Source organism: Panthera leo, chromosome C2 (genome assembly GCF_018350215.1).
Source record: "Panthera leo isolate Ple1 chromosome C2, P.leo_Ple1_pat1.1, whole genome shotgun sequence".
NCBI lineage: Eukaryota > Metazoa > Chordata > Mammalia > Carnivora > Felidae > Panthera > Panthera leo.
This window is the reverse complement of record NC_056687.1, coordinates 45,782,945-45,795,609: the sequence shown is the minus strand read 5'-3', so window position 1 is coordinate 45,795,609 and position 12,665 is coordinate 45,782,945. Positions and strand designations below refer to the sequence as shown.

Below are 12,665 nucleotides of genomic sequence, written 5' to 3'. Positions count from 1 at the left end.
TCTTTAAAGAGCCTCACTGGCTCCATAAAAATCTTTTCAACAATTAAATTTTAAATTGGTTTTTCACAATGAAAATATACATACCTTTGTGTATACATAACCCCACCCCCCCCCCATTAAAATAAAGTTACCCCTATAAGTTTCATTAAATACTGCCAAACTAATGAGAGGCACTCACATCTACGGGCTTAAGGGAGTTTTACAACGCTGCTTCAAAGATGACAAAAAGCCTGAGAGCGAAGGAAAAAAAACTCAATATTTACATGGAAAGACCAAGTCTCTATAAAAAAAAAAAATGCTCAAAATAGCGGGTCTTTGTGTTTAAACAATTCACTGTTATTTTATATTCTAAAGTGCTTATAGGGGGATATTTAAAAATATTGCTAGCAGATTGAATCTATATAAAAATAGGTGGTTTTTTGCTTTCTGGTAAAAGTTGGGGATGAGGGGGAACAGCTGTCTCAATTTGTTTAAAACCAACTCAGGAGGAAAAAATACTAAGAACTAATTTTTAAAGGTGGTAACCATTACTTGATATCCAACCTGATTTTGCTTATAAATGGAAAGCTGAGTTTTCAGTCATTTTATTAAATAAAATGGTAGAGTCAAGGCTCAAATACTATTTGGGTTTTCATTTGAACATCTGAAATTTACTTCAGCAAAGAAAACTGTGACTAAACACTCCTTGAGGGCAGATCAGGCAGATTCTAGGACGAGGCCTCAGCACCAGGACAGGTGACCACTGGTTACAGTCTTGCCACCCTGAAGGGTGCCTGTTATTACTACAGAGGAAAAGGATGGCCACAGGTTATTTGTGCCCTTTTTTTTTTTTTTTTTTTTTAGTTTGGCCACAGAAAATATGCCAGTACTTGAGCCTTTTTCCTAACAAAGCTGAGGTCCTCCCTGGGGTCAGTTACAAGTATGAATACTTAAGGTGCTTCTGTTATAAAAGCTTCAATAGAGAAGAACCTTTAAGGCTTACCTAAATACAGCAACTTAATAGGAAGGCTTATTAAATATGTTTTCAGGTATTGCTAAAAAAGTTATCTTCTAGGAAAAGTACAACTTGACCTAAAGGAATCTGTTTTCCTCTGCTTAGCACTCACACCCATCTACTAGGAGGATCTTAGGAGAGAAAACACACACTTGATGGAGATCAAGCAGGAATAGAACCTTTCACAGAAATCAGAACATGTGTTCTTCATAGGAACACTGAATAGCTGGCAAGAACACTTTGAGCTTTTCCACGGTTAACAATGGTTTGGAACCTGGGAGAAAACCTGCTCAGTGATGGAGAAGTCTGAGGACAAGGAGCTTCGTCTCTATGGGATGTGAAGTTCCTTCTTCCTTTGCTGTTTCTCAAGATGTTGCCAATTCTCTTACAATATTTCAATGTCCCATTTCTGTGTTTCTTCTCCCTCCAGGGGTTGATTTACAATTACATGAGTCTTGTCATAATAATTTCCTCCTACAATAGAAATTCCAAAAGAAAAGATTATTTGTTCACACAGGTGCTTAAGCATGTTCACAAGCTTTTGTTCAGCCCATTGAGTGGTAGACTAATATTTGATTTACAGAGCAGCCTGAGATGGAAAACTGAGTTTAAATAAGCTTAGCTGTTATTAACCTCAAACCGGACCTTATCATGGCTCAAACTGAAAAACTAAGGGGTGTAAATTGTTGTTCAGAATCGCTTTGTTGGGGCACACTGCTTTTGCAGTCAAAGCGCTGAGTCGGAGGCAGCTCTGGCTGAATGTCAGGGGCTGTGATTTTGCTTCCACACGGACAGTGGCTATGACTAAGCCAGTTAAAGGAACAGCCCGGACCTTGCTAATAAACAAGCTTGAACAATACCCACCGTCAGTTTTAACCGAGGGTTTTTAAGGAGTACAGCAGTTCACAGCAAAAAGCGGTTTCTTTCTAAGAAACAGGACATCTTATAGTTGATAAAGCTTCACATTTACAAATGTTCTCAAAGATCACGTAGCAAATGAGAATTTTACAACTGTACTAATGTACAAAAACCTTCTAAGGTTTGTCCTTAGGCTTTTCCTACTTGATCCAAGTAGCTAATTGTTTTGTTCATTAAAACAGCGGTATCTCTTTTCAAGAATAATTAGAAATAACTTAGTATTTCTTTTACCCAGGAAGAGAAGGAGGTTTGGAATTTAAATTACATCCAGGGACACACAACGTTTGTCCTGTGGGTTTGTCCAAAGGCCCACCTTTAACATCAAGGACAAGCTGATCACTGAGATAGGAGCTGATGGTTCCATTTCTGTTCAGCCTCCACTTCTGCCGGAACTGTCCGTGTTCGGTCCATAGAGCCACTTTGGCTCCAGGTGTGTCCCGGCCACCAATCACATCCAGGCATGTATCACTGGCCTAAAAGGATTAGGAAGAAAATTGGCAGCACTGTGTTATCTCGAATCAAGTGAACGGGGTCCCTTTTCTTTACACAACTCTCATCTAAAAAAGAAGACTGTATAGCATAGTTACAATTCCACTAACTTTTTAAGTCTTCTTTATGGCTGAGAGAAGGAGATGGTACAGAAATAGATCTACTGAAATAGAGGTGCTCATTTTTTAAAAGGATACCTGCATCTAACAGATGGTCAATGAAGGTTTGCTGCATTACAATTAAATGTTTATTAGCATAAACGTATCGGATCACTGGAGCTTGGTTTTCCTATAAAAGCATCCGTGATGTGCTAGATAGCCATATGATAATTACTCTTAAGTGCTTTTCATTTTTGTTGATGAGAAAAAGGTAGGCAATCCATTGGTGACATAATAAAACTGGTGTTCTGTTCCCCAGAGCATCAAATGTAATGGAGCATCACAAATGTAAACTTGGTTTTTCTAAGCTTTCTCCAGTAACAACTTCTTGTACTACTGCTTCCTTGTGTATTTTCAAAGTGAAAGGTTCAACATGTTTAAATCACAGACACCTGATTTTACCTGGGCCACAGTAAGGAATGTGTCACAAAAGCACAATGTCCAGTTGAATCCAGTGAGTTGTCACTGGTTTTAAAAATCATTTAGGCATATCCAGTGTGTGATAACCTTAGTTTTTCACTTCAAATAGAGAATTTTCCCATCTAGAAAATTCAGTTTCTAAATCGATTTCACTGAAAAGCCTTAGTAATATACATCACAGTATCTGAATAATCATGCAACTGTTTCTAGGAAGGTGCATTATTTTAAATATTTTTTTAAATGTTTATACACTTTTTGAGAGACCGAGTGCGAGAGCAGGGCAGGGGCAGAGAGAAAGGGAGACAAAGAATCCGAAGCAGGCTCCAGGCTCCGAGCTGTCAGCACAGAGCCCGACGTGGGGCTCGAACCCACGGACCGCGAGATCCTGACCTGAGCCACAGTCGCTCAACCGACTGAGACACCCAGGTGCCCCGACCTTTGCATTATTTTATACTCCCATCTGATCGGGCAAGATTCTGGTTTCCAAAAGAAAAAGCTAAAAGGCAGGGCGAGGTATCAGTGGGTGGTTACCTTGGACTTGAAGAGTCCTCGGCAGTAGTGCCAAACCTGAGTGGTCTTGCCGCTATAGGGAGAAACGCACACAGATGTTGCCCTTGTGTCAGCGACATTGCCGGTGACGGTCAGGTACTCGTCCTGGGCCCGGTTCCTTATTCTGATGTACACTGCAGGCTAGCACAGGGGAGAGACCGCCAATTAGGAAAAAACATTATGAACCTGGCAATCAAGCCTTCCACAGGACAGCAGCTTAGAAGGCAGGCGGTGACGGAATTCGGCTTGCTATGCACTTGCGTCCTTCCTCCCTTGAGTCAGTATGTTTAAGTTACTATTTTTCTACTGAGAGACCTCAGGTCACTGAACACTTTTCTCAACAGGGCCCTTTTGGAAAAGTGAAAGGTAATAGTTTCATTCATTAAAATGCCACATGGCAAGGGGCGGTGAAGCATGCCGGACTTGCTCAGTTTCATTCAGGAACCAGGGTGTCCCATCTGTGCTGGGAGAGCAAGGGGAAGAGGAGGAGGGCGAGATACTGGCCACCTACAAGGCTCTAACAACAACTTAGCGAACACTGCAATAATGAGACCCACTGTTTGAGCTACTGTTAAGTGCCAAACGCCTGCTGTGAAAGTCTTGAAAAACCCAGGTAGCTGAGGGCCTGAGCAGCTGTGGTAGTGTGTTTAATTTATACGTTGTGGACCTTCACACTTCAAGAGAAGAGACTATGTATGTTTAATCACTATGTGGGTATTCAAGAACTTCATCCCCTGGGCCTGGAATACATATACAAAGTTTTCAAATACAATATTAAATCTAGGACTTGCCTCTAAGGATAATAGTTAACATTTATTGAGAGCTTAGTATATGTCAACCAGTGTGCTAAAATAAATGCTTTCTGGGCTATTGTATTATCTGTCCAAGTCAATAACCAGAAGAACCCTTTAAGAAAGTACAATTATGAGCCAAATTTACAAAGTTAACACAGATGTGCAGAAGCCAGGTTGGCCTTCACCAAAACTGTCCCTCTTAACCATGATGCTCTAAGGTTTGCTTATGTGTACTAATTACCCTCAGACACAGAGAACAAGAGAAGGTGGTGGTGTGAATTAAGTCAGAGAAGGAAGGGACACAGCATAGGATGGAAACTCCCCAGAAACCATTTTTTTAGCCATAGGCCTCCTGTCTTAATGAAATAAAATACAAGACACTCCACATCCCCACCTTGGGTCATATGCTGGCACCCTAATCAGAATTCTGCTAGATAATAACAAACCATCTATTTAATAAGGAAGCACTTCCACTCTGAGAAACCCAACTGCTAGGTAAATGCAATAATGTATCATGGTAAGCCCGCCATATTCTACTCTTTTGAAACTCAGATCAACTGAAAGCCAGCTGAATTTTGGTCTATTGCTGCCACGTTCGGCCTTTCTAAGGAAATAAACATTCTGTGTACTTAGGCAAATAGAAGGACACATTTGTATCTGGCCATTTAAAGCCGGTAAAAAAGACCTCTACTAGCAAAATGTTTTCAATGCTTCAGAGCACCACTTCCACATTCATACTGACACAGTAATGAATGTGCTTAAATATCTGTGATTGATAATAAGTTTATAGGAGGGATATAATTCCATAAGTCTCCCACTGCCAATTTTTAATTCTTGAGGCTTCAGTACAGCTTTATTAGTTTCTTTACTTTGCACACAGAAAAAACAGGCGTGAGGGGTGACCTTCACAGAGGACACAATTCCAATTATGTTAGGACCAAACATTACAGTTTTAATCAATTAACTCAAAGTACTAATTACCCTTATTACACACTTGTAGTCTGACTCTTCTGTAATTACACTTTAAAATAGTGATGTGCATTATAAGTGCCTTAGTGATTTCCTAATTCCCAAACTCAAAGAGGATCACATTTTAATTATTTCTGAATTTCCATACAAGAAGATGAATTACAGCAGTAACGAGAGCCTTACCAAAACGGAAATGACCCATAATAATACTGTTTTAGAAACCCAGAATTCCTTTGCTGGGTTCTAAAGCTGTGGCCTAAATAAACAAAGACAAAATAATCTATAAAAATATTCTTAAAATTGATTATTAAACCAGAATGGGAATCAGGTCCTAAAGCACAACACAATAACAACACAGTGTTAACTGTCAAAAAACTTTTATGTGAAATTAGAGGCTGTTGTTCTAGCTATCCTTGATCTCGGGACCCTGAACAATCACAGAGACCTTCTCCAGTAAGGAGCTACGTTTCACAAGTGAGAGGATAGTCTTAGCGTCTAGGTTGGCCTCTAAAGTTCCTAACAACATAGGATTAAGCATTATTATATAGTTGGGAAAAGCTAAACTGAATTCCCACTTCTGCCTTGCTTTTTCCTATGGTTTTCAGTAGGATTACCCACCATCTCATGTGACCGGAGTGAGGAATAAGCGAGATGTGAAGGTCACGAAATCCTGTACCACCAACTCTTTGCCAGGAAAAGCCTGCTCACGTTTAGTGTCACTCAGAAGAGCATCTCTGATTCTCTCAAGGGACACTGATGAAGGAACTTTCAAAATAAATGTGTTCCCACAGTAATGTAAGCCAGATGTCGTGTCAGGCTCTTTACATACATGTTCTTATTTAATCCTCACAACAATACTGAGAGGTGAGCAAGGGGATCGCTGTTTCATGAGAGGAATCTGAGGTGCCAGGAAGTGAAGTGACTCACCCAAAGTCACACTGCTTACAAGTGGCAGAGCCAGGATTTGAACCAACAGAACCAGAGAGTGGTAGGAATGGGCACAGTGTGGATGTGTGTGTGGCAGGAGGCGGGGGCAGCAAGACCACTTACTGGCTGCCATATGTCCAATCTGAACATCAGAGCCTCAGCACTTCTATCCACTATGCCACCCTCAGCTCAGTGCCTGGAATGTATGGTGCCACTCTGTAAATGCTGATCTTATTTTGGACGAAGTTAAGCATATGGCTGCTCAACACAAATTTTAGAAAATAAATCTGTGTTCAAATCCTGGTTCTGACAGTTGGAGGACTTTTGCTAATTTGCTTTACCTCTCTGACCTTTATTTCCCCATCTGGAAAATGGGAATAACAACTCCTACCTTAAAGGGCTGTTGTTGGAATCAAGTGAGAAGTCTTTCAAATTAGAAGTCAAATGGCATATCCACTGACGATCACACCTGATCGCCTGGCTTGGCTTTCCCACCTTCTGTGAAACCTCCCATGGCTCCACACATGCTGATATTTCCTTTCTGTGACCCAGAAGCTTTTGAACGGAAGATCGACAAGCAGTAGGTGTGTAAGATCCATCCTGAGTTTTATTAAGTAGGGGAAAACATCCAAGTTCTTAGAAAGTAAAACTAGGGCAGTCTCTGACTTCATTGTTTCGTTTGCTTTCCACAGACCTCATGATATTTATTTTTTCCATGAAAGGTCAACAAGGTCAGTAAGATTGTGGACTCAAACCTAAAACCCAACATTGACCTTAGATACAATTTAATGAATTGGTTAACATCTACAAGATTTCTCATCCTAATGTGATCCCCTTGTAACATAAATGTCAAACTAAATGGTCAATATTTCAGATGCTGTGGTTCATGACATTTGTACTAGAAAAATCAAGCTATTTTGGATCTTATGGGTTTTTTCTCTCCTCCTTACCTGCTTCATAGGACGGAGGGAACCAATTGTTTTCCATCCACTGAATGCTGTCCAATTTGGGATCTCATTAGGCTCGAGTAGGATTTGTCTTCCTAAGAAATTGGATCCTTCATAAGCTATCCACCTATATAAAAGCAGGAAAAAAACAGAATACTTAAAAACAAAAAGCAATCTCTTATCAAAAACACCTTCTTGTATACAAGGTTCATTCTTTAAGACTTCTGGGTTTGTAGATTTTCAAAGAAAAAATGTATAACTGTTTTTTAACAGAAAGGATAGGAGGGACCGGGAGAAAGCCCACTGCACTGGGGCTCAGAAGATTTGCATTTCAGTTAGGATTCTGGTTTCCTTACTTCTAAAACAAGGTTCCCTCCGGGTCTAAAATTCTGTGTTTCTTTGATAATGCTGTCTTTTTTTTTTTTTTTTGTAACAGTTTAACATTCAAAGACAGACCACAGCCTTTCCCTGTTACCAGTTACAAAATACTAGGTTTACTCTCCCATCGTAGGCTCATCGCCGGGTGTCCTTCAGAGTCTCTCTAGGTGGTTCCAGGGAACTCCCAGGCACACCTCCTTCTATAACTTCTCCAAGGTCACCAAGGACAACTGAAAATTATCTACAGAAATCCACTCTCTTGCTTTAAGGCCCAGCTCTGTTGCAAAGCCTGCTCACTGCCCTTGAGGCCTCCAACTGGGGCCAAGTTAAAGCATGTAGAAGCGTTCAGGGCCTTGAGGGGAGTCTCAAGACTTAAGTGGCCACATTCATTCTTTTACTGACTGGCATGTGAATAGTTGTGACTGAGATAGAATGGCCAACAAACTGAAATCATCATCTGGTCCTTTAAGGAAAAAGTTTGCTGAGCCCTGATTTAGCTCAACAGCTAAGGTTTATAATAAACTTGGAGTGCCAAGAAGATGTGAAATTCTCAGGACTCAACGTCACCACAAACAGTGCTTTCAGAAAGTATGTGTGGAAGATGAGGTGGCTACCTTGCCTGGTTCAGACCAAAGCACTCTGCTTGCTTCCCACAATCAAGATCAGGCTTGGCCTGATTTTTCATGGAGAGATGAATAGGATATTTGGCCTTCCCTCTGCCCCTTCTTACATACACGAATCTAAACTATGGAGAGGCTCATCTACCTCTCCAGCTGTGCAGACTTTTTAAATAGGCAGGGAAGTTTCAGTTATAAGGCAAGACTTTAATAAACTACACTGCACCATACATTAATCTTAATGGATTCCACAGCTAAAAAGCGTTAAAACTTGACAAATTGGAGATATGGGATAATACGGGGATTAAACAAAACAAAATGTGTCAAAAGGGCAGCTGGCTGTGCATTAAGTCCTATTCTGAGCCATCTGCAGCCTAGGAAAACCTTCAGACAGCATTCTCTATTCCTTACTCTGTATACTGATTTTCTCTTAGAGAATCCAGAACAGGCAGAGTAGGTGGATAATAAGCTAAAGAGAAGAAATAATGTCAAGGTAAAATAGTACCAGTTTTCTACAAAAGAGTGAAATAAGAAATGGTAAGAAATTACAACAGGTGAGTCAATAATTATCAGTTCCACTTAGGAAAGTAAAGTGTAAAAATGCTGTGAAAGTCGTATTATCACCAGGATGTAGAATTCAAAAGACTTAGTTAAGTGGTAAATAATATACTAGTATCTAGTATGGGAATTATTATGCTTAGAGAGAGTAAGTCAATTTATGGTTAAGAAACACCAATGTCAAATGCTCTGAAGAAGAAAAATTAAATTGCTATACAGGTGACTATTCAAACTTCATTTATTATAATAGTTGACTTAATTTTCAAATCAATTTATATTCTTGGCTTTCTCTTCTGTTATCCCCAGACACTTAAATAAGCAGAGTTGATTATCACACAATTTAAAAGTCATAAGAAATAAAAACAATCATCTTTATATTAATCATCAAGAGCTATGTGCGGTCTTTTAGTTCACTTTTGATACCAAAACAGCAACAGTGCAGGAGGCAGGGCAGGCTCTTGTGCCACTCTCCAGATAGGTCCTGAGAAACAGATCTCCCAGGAAGTCTTAGGGCCTCAACCTCTGGAACTCTCACTGCCAGGCCTCTTACCATTTTTGTTCTAAATAAATATGCAAGTTCATACCTAATTTATGTATCTGTCATTTTTCATTCCTTTTCTTAAAGCAGTCTCCCGGATTGTATAAGTGCAGGCCCCACACAACCTGGATCCACCCTGACAACCTGAATGGACAGCAACACTGGTGGGTGGGCTAGATTCACCTGAACCCTCAGCATGAAAAGAAGTACCCTGGAGCAAAAGGCTCTAGAACAAACAGGACGTCAAATCAAAATACAACAACACACTTCCAGTGTGAGAAATAGTCGGTTATCTTAGGCAGGCAGTGGTCTCAACCAGTCAAGGTCACCTGGTCCACCTACTCTAAGACACATGCTATCAACACAGGGCAGCCCATCTCTCCCAAAGGGCTCTTCTCCCAGACTGCCGCATGTTACTATATATTGGACCTAATCCACGGCCTAATCTTATGTAAACAGATACTACTCTTGTTACGTTGAGAAAGAAAAGGAATAATAGCATCTCCAGACCAGACAACAATAGCAGTGGAGAGATAAAAAGCAACTGTGCTTGGGTGGCCGCATGGCTCAGCTGGTTGAGCATCTGACTCTCCTTGATTTCAGCTCAGGTCAGGATCTCACAGTCGTGAGTTCAAGCCCCACATCAGGCTCTGCACTGACGGTATGAAACCTGCTTGGAATTCTCCTTCCCCTCCCCGTTCCGCCCCCCCCCCCCCCCCCCCGCCCCCGTCTGTCCCCTGCTGGCACTTGCTCGCTCTCAAATGGAAAAAAAAAAAAAAAAAAAAAAAAGCAACTGTGCAGCTCTCTCCTAAAACAGTAAATGAACCAGGCCATACCTTTGTCCCATACTTACAGTCCACTTTTTACCCATACAGACTGGGTGTAAAAGTGCAGGTCCTTGTTCAGAACAGAGTTCACAGCCTCTTCTAGATGTAACTCTCTTCCCTCACAGTGTTCCAGAGCAAAAAGGCTAATGGAAGGTTCTTCAAAAACCTAACAGCAAAAAAGAGAAAGCATCACCATACAGGGTGGCCATTCTCCAGTGACCTCCCAGTCACAACACAGGGTACCCAGGATCCACCGTATTCTCGAATGCATACAGTTTACTGCTCTACCCTCTAATGATGTTATAGTCAAAACTGCACAGGTGAGACTAAATTCTACTCATAATTTTTGTTCGGAGGTTTAGAACAGCAATCTCAGTCTCATAATGGAAATGGACACTTGGTTCCAATTAAGGTCTGGCTGTGCTATAATACGGACATTTTGGTCTTGCCAGCACTTTCAGCTGGTAACAGGATGAACATGGAATGGAACGGCACCACTTCCCCAGAAAGCCACAGGAGCAGTCACTGAGAATCCAACAGATGATGGCTCCAGGCTCTTAAACTCATTCCTAGGAGGAAGAAAAAGGCATTCTTTTTCTTTTTTTGAGAGAGAAAGAGAAGGAGGAGAGGGGCAGAGGGAGAGAGAATCTCAAGCAGGTTCCATGCTTAGCATGGAGCCCAACATGGGGCTCTCAGTCCCATGACTGTAAGATCATGACCTGACCTAAAATCAAGAGTCAGATGCTCAAGCAACTGGGCCACCCAGGCACCCCAGAAAAAGACATTTTTAATTTAACAACAACCAAAAGCCAAAATGCACAGGGGCAGGAGTGATTTCTACATTCAAAGTAAGTATTCCCCAACTCCTTGTGTCAGAGAAGAACAGAACCAACTTTGCTCTTTTTCACTCATTGGTGTATGCAAGACACCATGCTAGAAGACTTTTCAGGGATGAGAAGACAAAGCAAGGCACCATCCTTGTGTCTGGGTCATTACTAACTAGTAACTAAAATTGGAGAATTGCACAGGTATTGAAATGTAATCCAGGGTAGAAAAGGATATGCTCTGTGAAAGTTCTCAGAATATAGAAGACTTGATGCTTTTTTTTAGCAGAAAGGAGCAAGGATCAAGGAAGCTTCACAAAGGTGGATGTCATGGTATGTGAGCTCAGTCTTCAAGGATGCCATGATTTGGACAGGCCCAGAGAGAATGGAGGGAAGGCACTCTATACGAAGGAAGGGAGACAGAAATGCATGGAACATGTTAAGGGAATAGCAAATAGATCCATATAATAGAATAGAGTCCAAAAGGAAACAGTGTCAAGTATCCCCACTGTTTGCTAGGGGGTATTGAATCGTCTGCTTCTCCTTGTCACTAACAGGGCAGAGAGACAGATTTACTGCCAATGGGGAGTCCTTGAAGGCTTCTGGACAGGGGCCTAGGAAAGTATCTGTAATTGGTACATGAGAAACAGAGCACTAGCAGCAGGGAATGTGGATGTTCAAAGAACAGTAAATAAACAACTGACTTTGCGTAAGAGCAAGATGAATTATGAAAGCATTATTCTTTGCAGCAGTGTTTGGAATAACAAAGGATACAGATGACTTAAATATCCATCAAAAGGAGACTGGCTAAATAAGTTATGGTACATTCATAGAGAAATACAGCTGTAAAAAAGAATAAGGAGATCTTTATGAAAGATCTCTAAGATATATTCCTTAGAGGTAAATACAGTGAACAGTAGTGTGGAATAGCATATTTCTTCTGCTTCCACTTGTGCATTAAAGGGAAAACTTATGCACATGCCCACAAATAATGTGCACGTGTACACATGAACAATTTTCTTGAAAGAAAGAAAGAAAAAGAAAGAAAAGAAAAGAAAAGAAAAAAGAAAAGAAAAGAAACGAAACTACTCCATGACTATCTATCAGAATAGGATCTGAAAGATGAAAGTGGGAGCTGAGGTTTTGACTACATGCCTTTCGTACTTTTTGATTTTTGAAGCTTAGAAATGTATTATTTATTCAAAAATTTAACTTTTTAAAATGTTTATTTATTTTTGAGAGAGACAGAGTGTGACTGGGGAAGGGGGGGGAGAGAGAGAGAGAGAGAGACAGACAGACAGACACAGAATCTGAATCAGGCTCTAGGCTCTGAGCCGTCAGCACAGAGCCCAATGCGGGGCTTGAACTCGTGAACCATAAGATCACAACCTGAGCTGAAGTCAGACACTTAACCGAGACACCCAGGTGCCCCTCAAAAATTTAAATCGGTGATTATTATGCACATTTTGTATATATGTGTATTTTTTTTTTCTTTTTTTAAACTTATTTGAGGCAGGGCACACAAGCAGGGGAGGGGCAGAGAGAGGGGGAGAGGCAGACAGAGAGAATCCCAAGGAGGCTCTGCACTATCAGCTCAGAGCCTGATGTGGGGCTCAAAGTCACAAACCATGAGATCATGACTTGAGCCAAAACTGAGATGCTTAACTGAGACACCCAGGTATCCCTGTGTTTTTCTTTAAATGGACTTTGGGAAATATATCAGACAACATGAGTGAAGAAAACAGAAATGGAAAGTAG

The 12,665-nt window shown here is 40.9% G+C and overlaps 1 protein-coding gene across 2 annotated transcripts in view; it reads right to left on the bottom strand.

The window, feature by feature from the left end:
- Positions 1 to 349: 349 nt before the first annotated feature.
- CRYBG3 (crystallin beta-gamma domain containing 3) overlaps positions 350 to 12,665 on the bottom strand; it is a 129,457-nt gene continuing 117,141 nt past the window's right edge. For both annotated transcript variants that reach the window (XM_042954296.1, XM_042954297.1), the window contains 5 exons: positions 10,110 to 10,249; positions 7,169 to 7,292; positions 3,511 to 3,669; positions 2,226 to 2,385; positions 350 to 1,468 (listed from right to left, as the gene is read on the bottom strand). In XM_042954296.1, coding sequence (XP_042810230.1) covers positions 1,380 to 1,468; positions 2,226 to 2,385; positions 3,511 to 3,669; positions 7,169 to 7,292; positions 10,110 to 10,249 — 672 coding nt within the window. In that variant the 3' untranslated portion in view covers positions 350 to 1,379. The remainder of the gene's footprint in view (positions 1,469 to 2,225; positions 2,386 to 3,510; positions 3,670 to 7,168; positions 7,293 to 10,109; positions 10,250 to 12,665) is intronic.